The sequence below is a fragment of the Otolemur garnettii genome, unplaced genomic scaffold, assembly GCF_000181295.1.
Source record: "Otolemur garnettii isolate 467f Iridium unplaced genomic scaffold, OtoGar3 scaffold00014, whole genome shotgun sequence".
NCBI classification, from domain to species: Eukaryota; Metazoa; Chordata; class Mammalia; order Primates; family Galagidae; genus Otolemur; species Otolemur garnettii.
This window is the reverse complement of record NW_003852409.1, coordinates 2342450-2361039: the sequence shown is the minus strand read 5'-3', so window position 1 is coordinate 2361039 and position 18590 is coordinate 2342450. Positions and strand designations below refer to the sequence as shown.

At 42.2% G+C, this 18590-nt stretch overlaps 2 protein-coding genes and 1 pseudogene across 5 annotated transcripts in view; 2 read left to right on the top strand and 1 right to left on the bottom strand.

The window, feature by feature from the left end:
- The window catches only part of NCBP1 (nuclear cap binding protein subunit 1), a 39240-nt gene extending 38159 nt beyond the window's left edge, over positions 1-1081 (bottom strand). Inside the window, exon 1 of one of the 2 annotated variants that reach the window (XM_003785156.3) lies at positions 706-1081. In XM_003785156.3, coding sequence (XP_003785204.1) covers positions 706-739 — 34 coding nt within the window. In that variant the 5' untranslated portion in view covers positions 740-1081. The remainder of the gene's footprint in view (positions 1-705) is intronic. The other variant, XM_023510523.1, reaches the window with a different exon arrangement.
- A 128-nt stretch (positions 1082-1209) lies between these two features.
- TSTD2 (thiosulfate sulfurtransferase like domain containing 2) overlaps positions 1210-18590 on the top strand; it is a 33015-nt gene continuing 15634 nt past the window's right edge. For 2 of the 3 annotated variants that reach the window (XM_023510503.1, XM_003785155.3), the window contains exons 1-4: positions 1210-1343; positions 5936-6150; positions 10177-10493; positions 17934-18054. In XM_023510503.1, the coding sequence (XP_023366271.1) occupies positions 5986-6150; positions 10177-10493; positions 17934-18054 (603 nt within the window). In that variant the 5' untranslated portion in view covers positions 1210-1343; positions 5936-5985. Of the gene's footprint in view, positions 1344-2177; positions 2347-5935; positions 6151-10176; positions 10494-17933; positions 18055-18590 lie in introns of all 3 variants that reach the window. The other variant, XM_023510502.1, reaches the window with a different exon arrangement.
- Positions 14596-16802, top strand: LOC100949529 (annotated as a pseudogene).

Below are 18590 nucleotides of genomic sequence, written 5' to 3'. Positions count from 1 at the left end.
TTAGTTTTTGTGATGGATACACTATGATCCCCACGAGCATAATCATCCAAACAGAGATAATAACTCCTGGTCTCAAAATCTCTCAGAGCTCTCCAGTTAGCTTTCTAGTACTCTTTCTTACTAGAGGGAAATACACAGCCAGTTCAAAATCTAACAACCCATGCCTGTTTATTAGTGACCTGAATGTGGATAAGAGGGAAAATTCCTTCCCTGTAGCTTGAAAGAAAGAAAAATCCGTAAATGATCAGCAGAGCTGGAGTTCAGACTGCAATCCATTAGATCTCTTAGTCGCCGCTTTGTTCTTTTCTTTTAGTATAGCCTTCCCAGGTGTAGCTTTGAAGGTTAAAGGCTACAGGGGTCCCTGTCACCAACCCTAATGCGAGTCAGCACAGACACAGGTGTACTTCCCTCGGCGGTGCTGAGGACCAAATTCTGAAGAGCCCTTACAGACCCCGGGTCTATCCAGGGGGCGGGGGGTCAAAGGTCTCCTTTACCCACGATGGGTCCACGACTAAAGGAATTGGGGCGCGGGGCGTGGGAAGCAGTCGTTTTGTAGAAGCCGCCCGGCCACGCCCGCGCTGTACCAGCCTCCTTCGCGCTATGGCTCTCCGAAGGTCCCAGGGAGGGACTGCCCATCTCTTCCCGGAGAGCCGAAGACCAAACAGACCAAACCAACCGACCCTCAATTCCCACCCGGGCACTCACCATCGTTCTCATCGCTGTGCCGCCGCCGCGACATGCTGCCAGGCGGTGCGCTGCCGAGCCGAGGGGCCGGGCGGGAAGCGCGGCAGGAACCGTCGTGCAGGCGGCCGGCTCGAGGAGAGCCGCGAGGCTCGTGGACCGTCCGGCGCGCAGGCGCACTAGCGTGACGGCTCTCGGGAGCGCCTGGAGAGGCAGCGGGTACGTTCGGGTTCGAGAGAGCCGGCGTGTGTAAGCTCACTGGGCTTCGGACGTCTGGTCCGTGAGCAACCGCCCACTCGGGCCTCCTGCGCCTGTCGGCTGCTTCTTTCTCCCGCCTTCTACTCTATGTCCTTCCGGGACAACGCAGAAACTGCCGCCGCTCCTGCAAGCCAGAGCCTGCGGGCCACGAGCTACGTCAGCCCGAACGCGGGCGGCATAGGAGGCCTCTCCAGTCCCCGCCTCTTCTTGGACCCGCCCCCGAGGCCAGAGGGCTTTCCCGGCGGCCCCTGCGCGTACGGCCTCGGAGAGTTCCGGAGCGCGGTGACGTCGCGAGAGTTTCCTATGCAAACACGCGGCGGGGCTGTAGGTCCGAGAGCTGTGAGCCGTGCTAGGCGGAGACAGCTCAGGGAAGAAAGACCTAAGCAAAGGACCAGGACTGCCGGGTACGTGCTCATCTTATTCCCACTTTTCCAGCTTTTGCCGCCTCTGGAAAGCTGTGCGGACAGATTGGGCCTGGCCCAGCGCGCGGGTGGGGCCTGGGCGGGAGGCGGCCACGTAGTGCCGCCCCCTGAGACAGAAAGACTGGCCCAGACACGAACCGGGTGCTGTGGGTTTACCCTCTGGATGTCAGTTTACCTCTCACCTCCCTGAGTTGTTTGTTTAAGAAGGAACAAATGGTTGTTTTTAGTAACCTGTTTTCAGTAGTTATTGGCTGACTATATGCGCATAGATGCATGAACGTCCCTTGGCCGAACATCTTTGATGGGCACCACGCTGGCTTATCTAAATTTCTTGTCCCCGTGGTCATGTGAAATTCCACTCTCCAGGCCTGTTTCCCCTGCAGTTTTACCCATTTCAGTAAATGACGCCATCCATCGGTTGCTTAATCCAAAAATTTAGGGAGGAGTTATTCTCAGGGCTTCCTTTTCCTTCACTTTCTACTTAATTTGTAAACTCTACCGACTCTATGAAAACAAATCTAAAATCAGACTGTATCACACGTTTGCTTTAAACTGTCCAGTGATTTTTCATTACAAACTCCATACCATGGCCTGTGGTGTTTTACCCTCTGATTGCTGTACTCCGATAACTCACTTATTACTCCAGTAAGTGAAGCGTGTTCCCAGTTTGAGAATTTATATTCACCATTTCATGTATCTGAAGGAAATCTGTTTCTGAATTTGTATGGCTGGCCCCTGGGTTTAGGTTTTAGCTCAAACATCATCTCTGTCCTGAGGTCTTCCCTGGCTCTCCAATCACTGTTTTATTTCTTTCAGAGTATAGTATTTGTTAACATTTAGCGCCTCCTATGTGCCAGACGGTGTTTCTACATCCTGAGTATGCAGAGGTGAACAAAGAAAAACGCCTGTTCTCTTGGAGTTGGTTTTATAATGTCCTATTCAGGAATGGCCACCAACAGTGCAATCAAAGGGAGAGCAGGAGAAGGTGGGATCCCAGAGGTGGGGGGAAGGGGCTTTATAAAGACTTTGGACATAAGTTGAGAAGTCTTTGGAGGAAGATTTGAAATATTTTTTAATATTTGTCTCTTTTGCAGGAGGAAGATTGTTAGGCTATTCATTCAGGCAAGAAATGATGGTAGCTTGAACTTGAGTGGTAGTGGCAGTGCAAAGTGGTCTGATCTGATTGTATTTCCCAAGCAAACATGATAGGATTTTCTGAGCAACTGGTTGATAGTGTGAGAAAAGAAGGAGTCAGGAATCATCCCAGCTAGGTGTAGTGGCTCACGCCTCTAATCCCAGCACTTTGGAAGGCCAAGGTGGGAGGATCACTTGAGCCCAGGAATTCGAGGTTGTGGTGAGCTGTGATTACATCTCTGCCCTCTAGCCTGGGCCACACAGTGAGACTCTAACTCTAAAAGAGGGAGAGAGAGGGAGAGAGAGAGAGAGAGAGAGAGAATCATCCCAAAGTTTTTGCAGGAGAGAGCATGGCTCATTTGTGGAACTAGGCACAGTCCAGTGAGGCCAAAGTAGCATATGCAGTGGGGAGTGCTATTTATCTGAGATGAGCCCAGGATGGTGAGGGAACTAAATGTTTCAGGCCTTCAGAGGAAGGAGTGGCACTGGGGTGGCAGAGAAGATGTGGTGAGTGAAGGAGGTGACACTTGACCTTCGTCTTTATTTTTTGAGTCAGAGTCTCACTCTATTGCTCAGGTTAGAATGTTGTGTCATGAGCCTAGCTTATAGCAACCTTGAACTCCTGGGCTCAGGGGGCCTACAGGCCACCACACCAGCTCATTTTTCTATTTTTAGTAGAGACAGGGTCTCACTCTTGCTCAGGCTGGTCTCAAATTCCTGAGCTCTAGGGATCCTCCTACTTTGGCCTCCCAGAGCGTTAGGATTACTGGCATGAGCCAGCACATGGGCCTTCAGTCTTGATATACGTGATTAGTATATGGGTTGGGGAAGAGGAGAGATGAAAATGAGGAAGACAAAGCCTCAAAAAGTGTAAACACAGGAACAGACCATGATAACCTCTAGGTCCTGAAGAGGCAGGTTAGGAAAGAAAAGAATGCATATGGTAGGATCTGGTGGTTATCATATTTAGTATGATAACTCCTTTTGACAGTGTTACCTCCCAAAGCACTGCCCTTATAGATAGAGTATAAATGAGTTGTTCACTGAACCTAGAACAATGTCCAGAACTTAAAAGACTCTCAAAAAATATTTGCTGAAGGAATTTTAATTTGAAAAAGGTATAAACACTTTCTTTACCTTTACAATAAAGCAGCTGTGAGCATAGAAGTGTGTTGAATAAGAAGCTTCTACTTATTTTTCTTCTGCCTGGAAGGCCTGCAGTTTTGGGTAGGATTAGAGATTTGCTCTTTTCATTGGAACTTTATATGAAAGACATTTGTTTGGAAAAGAAAGGAGAAGCTAAAAAAGGTCTTATTTCTCCCTAGTCTTTCTCACTTATTTTTCAAATGCAGTTAGAATTTGGGTTTATTCAATTTGAATTATGTTGCCCTACCCCTATAACAAAACTCATTTTAAGTCCCTTGCAGGCACCACTTAGCTAATTTGAATATGCTTTATGGGGTGCAAGTGACATCTTCATTTATGAATTCTAGGAACAAAAGTCCTTTATAAGGAAGTTGATGTGTGTGTGTGTCTTTGGTTTTTGTAAATCTCATTCTGCATTGTTAACAGGCAGTGTGTATTCCCCCATTCAGAAACAACTTCTTATTTCCCTTCACTCAGTTGAAGTACCCAATAGGCAAAGTTGCGAATTGTGAAGTCTTGTCACCAGTACCTCTCATCTTCGTTTTTCTCATTCTCAGTGGTATTTTTTTTCTCTGCTCCTTTCTGCTTGTTACTACTCTTCACAACCTTAAGCATTCACCTTAAGCCATCTTCAAGAGATAAACTTTACCAAGTAATGTAAAATAGTAAGTTACTATGCTGTGGAGCCTAAATTTGAACAGGGTATAACAGAAATACCAGCTCAAAGGCCGGGGCTAGAAAGGTTGATAATGTCAGCTGGAGGCCCTCGTTCCTCTCCACCTGGTTCTCTGTATGTGGTATGTATGAGCTGGATTGGCTTACAGCCCAGTTGTAGCCTCCTCAGAGAGAGCATCCCAAAATGCATATTATTTTTAGGACCCAGCCTCAGAATCATATAGCATCACTTCTGCCATGCTTTATTTTTGGGAACAGTTACGAGCCTACTTAGGGAGAGAGGAACTAGACCAGAAACACTGGTATGGCCATTTTGGGGAAATAGAACCCACCACAGATAATTTTTAAATAAATCACATTTTAGTGTTATATTTTAAATACAGCATTAAATTAAATTGAAATGTTAATAATATTATCATCCATGAAACGCTGGTATGTTACTGTTCTCAGTACAGTTGACCTACAAGGTAGGTACTGTCATCCCCAATTTCAAAATTAGGGAATTAGGGAAGTTAAATAGCTGGCCCAGGTTCACATATTTTCAACCAGCTGCAACACAAAGCATAGCTCATGTTTTCTAAGTGCTTCATGTTGCCTTGTTTGTCATCTGTAACATTTGCTCTACAAAAGAACTAATGTAGAATGGTGGTTGTAGTGTGTACATTTTGACAGCGTGTGGCCACAGTAGCAATTTTGATACTTCTTCTGGTTCCTTACCAGGTGGTCTCTTGGTAGCTGTTTCTTCTAAGTAAAGAAGTTTGCACAGCTCCAAAATTAGGGGGCAAAAAGAACAAAGTATTCATAGCATAAGGTACTAGCACACAGCTTGATTGCTTTGAGTTGTAGGAAGTGCTTTTCTGTATAGCATTTACCCTGAATGTCTGCGTGGTTTGCTCCCTAATTCAGATTTTTGCTAAAATGCTACAGCCTCAGAAAGGCTTGGCTTTGCTTGCTCACTTACTTTCTTCCTTCCTTTCTTTTCTTTCTGTCTTCCCTTCTTTCTTTCTTTTCTCTCTTTCCCTTCTCTCCTCTCCTCCCCTCCTCATCCCCTCCTCATCCCCTCCTCCTCCCCATCTCCCCTTCAACCTCCTCCTCCCTTCCTCTTCCCTCCCCTCCTTTCTCACTGTTGCCTAGGCTGGCATGTAGTGGTCCCATCATAGCTCACTATAACCTTAGATTCCTAGGCTCAAGCTATCCTCTTGCCTCAGCCTCCTGAGTATCTTGAGTTTACACATGTGAGCTACCATGCTCAGCAAAGGCATTTCCTACCCTCTTTGTTTAAAGGCCTCCTCTACTACTGTGCCCTCCTTATTCTGCTTATTTATCTTCATAGCATTTTCACCATCTGATATTTTCTTATATTTGTTTATGTATTTGTTTCATCCCACTGAAATACAAGCTCTAACAAGACAGAAACTTTTCATTCACTGTTGTATCCCCAGTATGTAGAACAGTGCTTAGGAGTAGTTGCGAAATAATTACTATTTCATGAGCAAGTGAATGAATGATTAGCTTAGGCTGCTGGGTCCCTGCTGGTCTGCATGACTGATTAGGTTCATGTTTACTTTAAGAAGTATTCAAAGACTGGCATTGCTGTTTCTCCCTTGCTTGTGTTCTAGGAGGTACATAACTGAGAAGAATCTCTGTGCCACTATTGTGATCAGACCAGATGCCTTCTTCTAATTCACCAGACCAAGGAGATGACCTAGAGGCCTGTATTTTAAGATTTTCTGACCTGGATTTAAAAGATAAAAGTCTTATTAATCCCAATAGCTGTCTCAAAGCAGAGTTAGATGGCGGTACAAAGAAGAAATACTCATTTGCAAAGAAAAAGGTATTGCTATTACTATTTCATGTTCATGTCTGTGTAGTTAATAATAGCTTGTCAAGGTTGCCCTGCAGCTCAGGGGAAGGTCTACTCAGGGATTTTAACCAGTGATCTTAATTCAGCTCTAGGGAAAGGTCTGGGCCCTAGAACAGTTTGGGTAGAATACTTGAAGAGGGGGTAGATCCTAGACAGATGGGTTAGATTTTTGTTTCCCACCTAGGACTATGGGAGGAATCCCAGGAACCCAGGAATCTTAGTCATAAGAGCAGGCAGACAGTGAGGCAGCTGTCATTTAGTGAGGCTGCCAAAGTTGAGACTTCTACTGACCTCTGCTGACTAAGGTAAAATTTCTGATCTGGCCCAACTAGTTGGGCTCCAATGGTTTGGAAAAGGGATAAAGCATCCCAGAATCTGCAAGCTTACTGAATACAGCTGGGATTCGGCTACAGGGGGGCGTGGTATTGATGCTACTCTTGCGTGCATTTATTTTTTTTCAGAAACCGTCGACTGAAACCCCTTCTTTTTAGCAGTGGGGTTAGGCTCACAGGAAGGAAAATGACCTGAGAAAATGCAATTGACTGGCAGTATTAATTTTGGTTACTAATAAGGAAATATCTCCCAGCTTTCTTCACTATACAATTATTCTATTTTCCTTTTTAATTAATCAGTCTTTGGGGGGAAAAATACACTGCTATCTCCTTTTTTTTTTTTTTTGCCTGTCCTGAAGAGTTCCCTACAAGAGAGGCTAAAGAATGCCCTCTAGGCTCAGCGCCTATAGCTCAACCGGCTAAGGCGCCAGCCACGTACACCTAAGGTGGCGGGTTCGAATCCCCAGCCCGGACCTGCCAAACAACAATGACGGCTGCAACCAAAAAATAGCCGGGCGTTGTGGCGGGCGCCTGTAGTCCCAGCTACTTGGGAGGCGGAGGCAGGAGACTCGCTTGAACCCAGGAGTTGGAGGTTGCTGTGAGCTGTGATGCCAGGGCACTCTACCCAGGGGGACAGCTTGAGGCTCTGTCTCAAAAAAAAAAAAAAAAAAAGAATGCCCTCTAATAAAATTCTAGGTTATCCCAACCTTCTGCTTCAGCATGAAACGATCTCAATCCAGTCTTATACAGATTGAGGAAGTGGTGTTCCAGAGTGCCCACTTTTGCATGCTTTTCATTCATTTAAAAAATTGTATAGATCACGCCTGTGATTCATCCTATAAGGGTACATGTGAATCTCTCTAAATGTAGAATATAAATGTCTTTTTTTTTTCACGAGTGATTGATTTTATTTTATCATCATCGTGTGTGAAATTCACCATCTACACGGTTGGGTATTGCCCAGTGGCCAGACCTCCAGAGAGTTGAGAGATAGCTCTGAGGTTTCTGGCCTCCCCTTGAAGTTAGTGGCGTCTGAAGGAGACACCTCAGGGGCCCTCCCCTGTGTCATTGCGGCTCTTGGTCAGTCGGTGATAATGGCCCAATTGTGCTGCCGATCTCCTTTTCTTCAGTTTCATTGAAGGGGTGGTCATTTTTGGAGTTTTTCTCCTCAAGCTACCTCGTCAGCATCCTTTTGCCCTCTTGGCTTTCTTGGGTGCCTTGAAGCTGCCTCTGGACCTAGGGCGACAAGGGGGCTTCCTCTTCCCCTGTTTGGTCTTGGTGGATGATTGTTCAATGATGGTGCTTGAGGCTTGTGGTTTCCTGGCCATCTTCACCAACTCAATGTTCCCCCCAGTAGTCTACTCCGGCCTTAAGATCAAATATAAATGTCTTAACACAGTAACTAAGAAAAAGACATGAAGGCTGTGTTAACCAGTTGGATGAAAGTACTTCAAATTGTATAGAGAAACAGTACACTGTACGCCATGTTAGTATTAATGTACACTGTTATGATTTAGTAAAAAAATAATCAAGAAAAAAATTGTATAGAATACATGCATGTAAAAATTCTTCCCCACCCCTATTAGATCAGGAGGTAATGTATCCTGAGAGGCTAATAATTACATACAACTATTTAAGCTGTATTTTTGCAACAAGAAACACTAAATGATAAGCTAGAAAAAACATTCAGGAACTATGGTTAGAAAGATCACTGAAAACACAAACAGGCAATAAATGTCACAATAGAAAAACAGCCAACAGATGTGTACAGAACAAATAGAAGAAGTCTGAAAAAACATCTTATTATTAATCAAAGACATAAGAAAAAGTGGGGGTAGCATTTCTTGTGCCTTTTATTTGGGTCAATTTTTTTTTTTTGAGACAAAGTTCCATGCTCTTACTGGGCTGGAGTGCCATGGCCTCAGCCTAGCTCACAGCAACCTCAAACTCATGGGCTCAAGTAATGCTCCCTTAGCCTCCTAAGTACCTAGCTAGGACTACAGGTGTGTACCACTACCCCTGGCTAATTTTTCTGTTTTTAGTAGTGACTAGGTCCTGCTCTGCTCAGGCTGGTCTTGAACTTCTGACTTCAAATGGTACTCCTACCTCAGCCTCCCAGAGTGCTAGGATTATAGGCATGAGCCAGCAAGGGCAACCTAAAATATTGGCAATAAAAAATTAAATACTGATAAAACTTGGGAAGAAATTAGCACCTACATGCTTTATCGATAAGAGTGTAAATTGTTAGTTTTTCTGGAACTCTACTGTCACAGTTTAAAAATTCATGCTTTTTCTTCTAGATTTCTATCCAAGTTTCCTTTTAGATATTTATCCTTTTCTTTTAGATGGTTAAAGAAGTACAGAAAGATGTATGTATGGAATGCTCATTTAGTGTTGCTTATAATTGTAAATACTGGAAACAATGTAGGTGTTTATCTGTTGGTCACTGGTTAAGATAATTTTCTGTTTAATGTTTTTGGCTGGGGTTGGGTTTAAAAGCCAAGAATCTAGAATGGTAGGAGATGAGGTGGGAGAAGTGTTGGGGGCCCACATTGTTGGAGAGTAAGTAGAGCCTTTGCAGGATTTTGAGCAGAGGAATGACATCATCTGAGATTTTAAAAGAATCATTTCGGCTAATCAGGAAATAAGTTACAGAATTAAGTATGGAAAGAGACTAGGAGACTATTAATAATCTGGGGAAGAGATGGTGGTGGCTTTGATCTAGCTTATCATTTCGTGTTTCTTGTTGTAAAATATGGCTTAAATCGGATATCTGATTGTTAGCCTCTCAGGATACATTACCTCTTGAGAGGCATAGCCAAGGGAGTTGGTGAGAAGTAGTTAAATTTTGGATATATTTTCTAGGTAGAGTGGATAGATTGGATGTAGGACATGGGAACAAAAGAAGAGTTGGATATTTTATTAATGTTTTTGGTTTTTTAAATTTGTCTTTGAATAAATAAATATGCCTTTTGGAGTGGGATAATACCATTTTACTTATTACTCTAAAATATGTTAATATCTGTTATAGCAACTCTTTGCCTCATTACTTTTATTGATTTTTTTTTTATTTATAGATTATGATGGCGTAGGCTACAGTAACACATAGACCTAAACCTGTACTGGGTTCAACACCTCAGAAGGAGGTTTGGGTTTACAAGGCGGCAAGGGTGGGGGGGCTCCTTATCAACATGCAAATTTTCAGGGACATAGGTGTCCTTGGCTTCCTCCAGGAAATCTAAAGAGGAAGAGAGCATGGAAAAGCATGTATGGGAGGTTTGTATGGACCAGAAGGGAAGGTATCACACATCACTTCCACTCACGTGTCATTGGGAAGAACTTAGCCAGGCAGCCAAGCCATACGGCCATTTCCCAAAGAAGGTGTATATATGTATTCCAGTGTGACTTACAGTCTTACACTTGAGAATAAAACTGTGGTGCTGAGAATTATTTAACCTGCATAATACCCAGATTTAGATTCTCTAATCTCTTCTAAAGCTTACTAATAAGAGAACTGTCACTTCTCAGGAAATTCTTCTATAGAATAATCACACATAAAACTGGAAATCCCTGTGGAAAGATAATATAAAGAATTCATTGAGACTTCCATTAGCTTTAAACTTAAGGTTATTTAATGGTGTTAATATATGAAATGTAATTGCAGGCCTTTGCCCTTTTCGTCAAAACCAAAGAAGTTCCAGCACAAAGGAGTTTTGAATGTAAAGAGAAATGGTGGCAATGCTGTCAGCAACTATTCACAGACCAGACCGGCATCCATAGACATGTGGCAACACAACATGCTGATAAAGTTGACCAACAGACTGCTTCTATTTTAAAGCAGCTGGCTGCAGCATTGAGTACCTCAAAGAGTCTTATGTCTGCAGACCAAAAAAACCCTCTAAAAGAGTGCCTTACACTTAGCCATGAAGTGTCTGCTTGGCTTCCAGATCTAAGCTGCTTTAGCGCTGATGAGCTGACAAGGTAAGATTTTCATTGTGCATTTTGGTTTGATTTTAAAATGTTCTTTCTAACCACAGTGGGATATTATTAATATAGCCTACAACTAAAATGGTTACAATGAGAAAGACCAGCTCTACCAAATGTGGATAAGAATGTGGAACAACTAGGACACCCAGTCATTGCTGGTGGGAATGTAAAATGACATAACCACTTTGGAAAAGTGTATGACAATTTCCTTTTGAAATTAAACATCATACCTGTGACCCACTCCTGAGTATAAAACCAACAGAATGAAAAACATATGTCCACAAAACACTGTGTACAAGAATCTTCAAAGCAATTATATTCAAATAACAAAACACGGGAAACAATTACAACTATCTATCAGAAGGAGAATAAATAAGCTGAATAGCCATATAAGAATAGCTGTGAACTGGTAATATGCAGAAATATGTATGGGTCAGTCGCAGAATCCTTATGCTGAGTGAAAATAGCCAGAAAAATGAGTATATATTTTCTGATGTCATGTACTTGAAGGTCAAATGAATTTGTGATAAGTTGTTTCTACTATCAGGTTTGGTTGGCCATATACAAGAGGGAAATTCTTGAGGTTCTGAAGATGTTCTGTGTTTCGAAAGGGTTGTGGATTACACAGAAATAATTTTGACGTGTGTCAAAAATGATCAGACTGTATACCTAAGATTTAAGTATTTCAAATTTACATTTTTTCTTTAAAAGGCTCTTGTATATAAAGTCAGGTGATTGTAGATATATATACCCAGACAAATGCATCATTTATTAGGATTTATTGGGGAATGTAGTGTTCCACATAGTGAATTTTTCAGGAAGCAGTTACATGTAGCATCTTGACTTTAACCGTTTTTGAAAGTAGAGTCTTTCAAACTGTGTGATATTCTTCTTTGGTTTCTTTAAACAGATTATGGTGAATGTGAATGAACAGTCTTCTGAATGGTTTAATACCATCAGGATGCCAGGAGTTTGTCCCTTTAGTAAGAAGCCTCAAAGTTATTATTCTGTTATCTCTCTGTCTCAATTCTAGATCCAAACCCTCTGTATTGGTTACCTGTTGCTATGTAACAAATTAACCCACAGTTTAGCAGCTTAAATCAACAAACAGTATTTCAGTGCACTTTCTGAGGGTCAGGTACCCAGGAGCTGGTGGTACTAGCTCAGGGTCTCTTACAAACTTGTAGTTGTCTCAGTGTCGGGGCTAGGGAATCCATTTCTCTGTTCACTCATGTGGCAGGCCACAGTTTTTTCATTAGCTGTTAGACAGGCGTCCTCAAACTATGGCCTGCAGGTCACATGTGGCCTGCCTAGGACATTTATCTGGCCCGCTGTGTGTTTTTGCCACTGCTGCCTGTCCTGCTTAGCAGCTGACTGATCCCAGGGCCCACACTCCGGTCCTCCAATGATCTGAGGGACAGTGAGCTGGCTCCCTATTTAAAAAGTTTGAGGACCGCTGCTCTTAGAGGCTTCCATTCCTCTCTAAAGGTAGGGATTTCTTCAGAGGCCACCTGATTGTTCTCATGACATGGCAGTCGGCTGTACCTAGAGCAGGTGATATGAGGGTGATGGATGGACACACCAAGACAGAAGCTGTACTATTTTATGGCCTAATCTCAGTGTTTATATACTATCTAACTTTTTTCTTGATACTATTGGTCACACAGACCAACCTTAATACATTGTAGGAGAAGACTACACAAAGGTCTAAATATTAAAAGGTGGGGATCATTGAGAGCCGTCTTGGAGGCTGGTTACCGTACCTCAGAGTTGTTATTTTTCAATGTGTATTATCTAGCAGCACTGTCTGCTCTATTTACACATGTCTTTTGGGATCTTAACTACTCAAAGCAGCTAGATCCTTAAGGCACAGAATTTCTCTGCTGGCCTAAGTTAGGTCAATAACATATATACTTTGTATAGTAGAAGACCATAGCCTGTGCATACCCAGTCTGCAATGCTCCCAAAGCTTTTTGGAAGACATCCTACATATTATCTTCTCTAGGGGGAGATAAAAACAGAAAATTACATTATTTTCAAAGACAAGTGGGAACGCCTAAAGACGTTAATTCCTCTGGAAAATGTCAGCTTTAAAAAGGTTTATTACCAGAGGCAGTTTTCTGAGCTGAATATATTTTAGGAAGGATGATAACTTACAGAACTGAATCATAGGATTAGAAGTTGAGATCCTGGTTTTGAAAAATTCAAAATGAATTTTGATTAAATTCATTCATTTAATTCCTAAGATTAAAAAATCCAGAGGACGTATTTCTGACTTTAAGCAATTCCTGAATTATTTGGTGAATAGAAACACAGTTGACCCTTGAACAACATAGGAGTTGGGCGCTGCCCCCGGGGCAGTTGAAAATTCGTGTGTAATTTTTGATTACCCCCAAACTTAAGTACTAATAGCCTGTTGTTGACCAGAAGCCTTACTGATATCATAAACAGTAGATTAATACACACTATGTATGTTACTTATATACTGTATTCTTAAAAAAAGTAAGCTGGAGGAAAATGTTATTAAGAAAAGCAGAAGGAAAATATATTTATTATTCACTAAATAGAAGTAGATCAATGGATCGTCATAAAGGTCTTTATCCTTATCAGCTTCACACTGGGGAGAAGGAAGAGGAAAGGAGGAGTAGTTCATCTTCTGTCTCAGGGGTGGCAGAGGGGAAGAAACCACATGTTAGTAGACTCACACAGTTCAAACCCATGTTGTTCAAGGGTCAATTGTAGTCTAAATTAATTTGATGCATTTTTGTCTCTAGTTCTCAGTGCCAGATTCCTTTTGCTTATCAGAAAGATGAGAAAGAGAATTGAACTATGAGTCAGACTTGAACTAGTCACTAAAATTTTCTGTACCTTCATTTCCTCCCCTCTAACAGTGCCTGCCCTCTACCTTCCAGTACTGCAGAACTACATAGGATGGTGGTGATTAAGAGCACTCCTGAACTATAAATTGCTATACAGATGCAGCCCTTTCATTTCAGTATGGCCCCACATATCAGAGAATTTGCTTTCTAGTCACAGAAACAAAAACAAAGACATATCAAACAGTTTGCAGATTATACAAGGCAGACTATGTAATTATCAGTTGTATGTATAGGTTTTGTTACAGGAGTTTAGAGAAAAGAAAATAGGATTAGTATAGACAAGATAGCTTCATGGTGGAGGTTAGGCCCTGAAATACGGTAAGGCTATTGATGAGAAAATTGTCAATTCTACAGCTGTATGGGACCTTAATTACCATGTTTTGTGGAGCACTAGATCTGGAGGATGCTAACAAGGGATTGAAAATTACTAAGGCAGGGCGGCGCCTGTGGCTCAAAGGAGTAGGGTACCGGCCCCAGCCAGAAACTGCAAGAAAAAAAAAAGAAAAAAAGAAAGAAAAGTACTAAGGCAAATTTGGGAAGCACTAGGCTAAAATGTTATTTACTGCAGGACCCTTCAGAGCCTTCAATGGATTAAGGGGCTTTTGCCGTGACTCTCAAAGAGGAAGAAACTGAAGAGTTTTTTAAAGTGATTTCATAGAACAGTTTCTGAGCATAAATCAGTTCATTTCAGTTCTTGGATTTTACAGATATGGAAAACAAAGCTCAGAAATTATAAACACCTGTCTGGGACCCACAACTAATTAGTATAATAAGCACAGTGAGGTAGAAAGAATATAGAGTCTAGTGTCAGAAGACCAGTAATTCAAGACCTGACTATCACTTTGTAGCTATATCACCTGGGAGGAATTGGCCACTGCAAAATGAAGATAATTATGCCTTGCATTGTAGGTAAGAGAATGTGAAAAAATGTAAATGAAACTTTTTGTATCATGAGAGATTCAAAACAGATTATTGCCATGTGCTAGAGGGTAAGCCAGAATGGACTCAAAGTCTAGTAGTCCTGTAAAATGGAGTTAATAATACCTGTCTTTTGGATATGACTATTAAATGAGATCAAAGTAAACTCATTTTTCTAAAATAAGAAGTTCAGGTGGGTGCCAGCAGCTGGCGCAGCGACCACAGGTCAAGGCATCTGATTTCCCCCCATCCGGGCACCACCTAAGGGTGGCGGGATGCGGAGGCGTTCTTTGAAGAAAAATGTGCTTCTTGAACCAACGACAGTCTCTCCTCTACATGAAACTGTAAGGCTACTGGCAGGATAGAAGCAGATAACCTGAAAGCTCATCTGCAGCTCAGAAAAACAGACATGGAGTTTTGAGGAGTGAAGATAGCATGGTGTTGGCCATGGGTGATCAAGACACAGCTGGACAATGTGGACCAATTTCTTCAAACTGCGGCTTTTCTGCTGTCTGCTGGCAGTGTTGATGGTGGCGGTACTGGTCATCAGTGTTACTCAGGTAAGTATTTGGACCATGAGACTGTTTCAGCCACATTCATCAACAGCAGTGGACAATATGTTTCCTCCCAGGTGACAGGAATTAGCCGGAATCCCTACTGTGGCTATGAGCAGCAGACCCTGTCCAGCCAAGAACTCATGGAGGAGGACTCCTTGCTGGCTGCCTTGCAGTAGCAGGCTCCTGATGTGGGCCCAGTCCCCTTTGTGAAGAGCACTGACCCTTCCAGCTCCAGCTACTTTGTTATCTTAAACTCTGCAGCCTTCTTCAAGGTGGGGAGCCAGCTAGAGAGGCTGGTTCATGGACAGGATTTTCAAAGAAAGCCCAAGAAGTATGGTGGAGACTACCCGCAGGCCAGAATTCATTCCCCCACGCTGCAAGCAGGGGCTGTGGGCAGAGTGATAGATATCAGAATGGGATTTTCAAGGTTTTCTTTACTTTGCTCTGGCCAGGCAAAGTTAAAGTATCTGTATCTCTGGTCCACCCCAGCGAGGGGATCAAAGTTCTTCAGCACTTATAAGAAGAGAAACCAGACAGGGTCTGTTTCAAGAGTCTCTTCTATTCAGGAAGAATTTCTGAAACTACTGAGTGTAATGTGTCTCATCCTGGGATCCTGCCCTTGTGTAACTTTACAGATCTCTACACTGGAGAGCCCTGGTTCTGCTTCAAACCAAAGAAGCTCCCTTGCAGCAGCAGAATTAACCATTTCAAAGGTGAATACCTGAAAGGTCTCCTGACTGCTGCAGAGTGCTTTCTTCCAGAGTGGTGTCAATATCAAGATGCCAGTAAACTCCAGTGGACCTGATTGGGTAGTGGTGATTCCTAGGAGAATAAAAGAAACTAATAACCTAGAACTATCTCAAGGCTCAGGAACTTTTCCTTCTGGATATTACTATAAAGATCAGTGGAGGCCCAGGAAGTTTAAGATGTGTCAGCTCGGCGCCTGTGGCTCAAGCGGCTAAGGCGCCAGCCACATACATCTAAGGTGGCGGGTTCGAATCCAGCCTGGACCCGCCAAACAACAATAATGGCTGCAGCCAAAAAATAGCCAGGCGTTGTGGCAGGCGCCTGTGGTCCCAGCTACTTGGGAGGCTGAGGCAGGAGACTCGCTTAAGCCCAGGAGTTGGAAGTTGCTGTGAGTGGTGAAGCCATGGCACTCTACCCAGGGGCTTAGCTTGAGGCTCTGTCTCAAAAAAAAAAAAAAAAAAAAAAGGTGTCAGTTTAATGACCCTGACAACATCACAGAATGCTTACAAAGAAAAGTGGTGCATTTATTTGGTGATTCAACAATCAGGCAATGCTTTGAATACCTTAACTACATTTGTGCCAGATTTAGTGGAGTTTAACTTGGGTAGTCCCTTGCAGTGGACCAGAAGTACAACATTCTGCTCAAATACCGCTAACATGGCCCTCCCATCTGCTTCTCCACCATCTTCAGCAGTGGGCTCTACTATGTGGCGAATGAGCTGAAAGGTATTGTGGGAGGGAAGAACACTGGTTGCCATAGCTATGTGGTCTCACTTCAGCACCTTCCCCTTGGAAGTGTACATTTGGTGGCTCAGGAATATCTGCCAAGCAGTGGTCCAGCTCCTGCCCTAAGACTACGGTGGTCATTTGGACAGCCAATGTGCAAGAGCTGGGGCCTGAGGTGAGCCTTTTCAATAGCTATTGGTACAACTTTCAACTGGACACCATCTTTCGGAGGCTTTTCTTAGGGGTTAGAGTTTATCTCGTTGATGCCTGGGACATGACCCTGACCCATTACCTACCCCACAAGCTGCATTGAGATGAAGTTATTGTGAAGAACCAGCTGGACATGTTCTTGTCTTTTGTGTGCCCTTTGGAGACCTAGTCTGTCCTGAAGGGGACTGAGGGAATCATATTCGGTTATTTTCCCAGTAGACCTGTGTTACAGAAAGCTTCATGGAGAGATGACTGTCAAAATTATGTACAAAATTTCAAACAGAGTTGAACTTTATGTAATGACTTGTAAAGAGCTTAGAAAATGCAGGTTACAGCTCTATCTACCTGTAGGATTTTTTCCAATCTTGACTTAGCCATGGTAGAACCCTTATTAAAAGCATCTACACACTGTATTGCCCTTCTAACCAAAGATGCTAATGAGTAATATTTGAATTAGCTTCCTTGGGAAGGGAGATTACTATGCTAAAGAGTGTGAAAAATGTGCTGATATAAATAGACACGATAAGTTTGGAGTATTTATAACTTATCTGATAAAGGAATGCGGGTACATCTGCATTAGTAGCACAGGGGATCTGTCTTCGGTGGGGAAATCGAGAAGACTTGTCATCAGAGGCTCTTGCGAACACAAGAGATGACTGCCATGACTCAGGAGTTTCTCTTGATGATGTACGTTTTCTGAATTACTTGAAAATGCCAGTGTCCTTTGTCAGAATTTTGGAGTGAGAACATTTACAATTTCCTGATTTTATCTAGAAAAGATACAGAAGAGAAGTGTGAAACTAACATATATAAAATGTGTGCTTTGGATCAATATTTGCATTTGGTAATTGTTTCCTGTTTGATTAAGCTAAATTTTATGTGTGGACTGCTTATTCTAGAATAACCACTTTGGAATTGGAAAGGAGAAATCTATAAATCTATAAACATTTATTTTTTGTCCTAAAGTTTGAGGGTTTTAAAAATTGACTTTTATGTAAAGAATGCTATTGATTATTATAAAGTTGTGGAAATTTTTTCCACTAATTTCAAATGTTTCTTTTTTGGTTATTTTGAACTATATATCAAAATTAGAAATTAAAATATAAATAGAAATTAATAAAATTAGATATTAAAACCTAAAAAAAAAAGTTCAGCACAGACACTGTCTTCTATACAGAAAATATAAAAAGGAGTGGCTTCTTATTTCAGGAGAACAATAATATGAGCAAAGGCTATCATGAATGTCTCCTTCTTAGCCTTTCCTCTGATCCTACCAGGGTATGCTTTGAATTGTCTTTCTTATGCCAGTGACTCGAATGCTTTTTTTTTTTTTTTTTTTGCCATGCCATCTTTCAGAAATGATCAAATACACTTTCTTTCCAATTTTCTTTTTATAGTGGCCAGGGCAGTGATGAAGGGGAAGTGCTACTGTATTACTGCTACTGTGACCTGGAGGATCCCTACTGGACATGTGCCTGGCAGACAGCTCTGTGTCAGCACCTGCACCTCACAGGCAAGGTAACACCTTCTTTCACACTCCCTGGGCTTGTCTTGCCTGCCACCCTTTGAGTGCAGAGGCTGTGCTTGTTATTAAAAACATTCAGTGTTGGGTTCTTACAAATTAGAGAAATCCTGCTGGGCATTTAAGTAGACTGTTAAACAGTTATTGATATGGTATTTTATGATAATATTTAATAGCATAGACCACAACGAACTTTTCTTTAAGAGCCAGTTAGTAAGTATTTTAGGCTTTGCACAAAAAAGCTATTCAATGTCTTTGTAATATGAAAGACACCATAAACAATACTGTAAAAGAATGGTAATGCCTACATTCAGATAAAACTATGCAAAAGCAGGAATAATGTGCTGACTCCTGACATAGGGAAATGTACATGATATATTGACTGGACAAACATTTTATAGAATTGTACATATAGGTGTGATCTCAAATTGCTGCTTTTTTTTTTTATAGATCCATGCCAAGGCCTTTTACCATCTCAGGATATTGACAATTACTTTTTCCTTACACCTTCAGATGGCTTATGCCCCGCCCC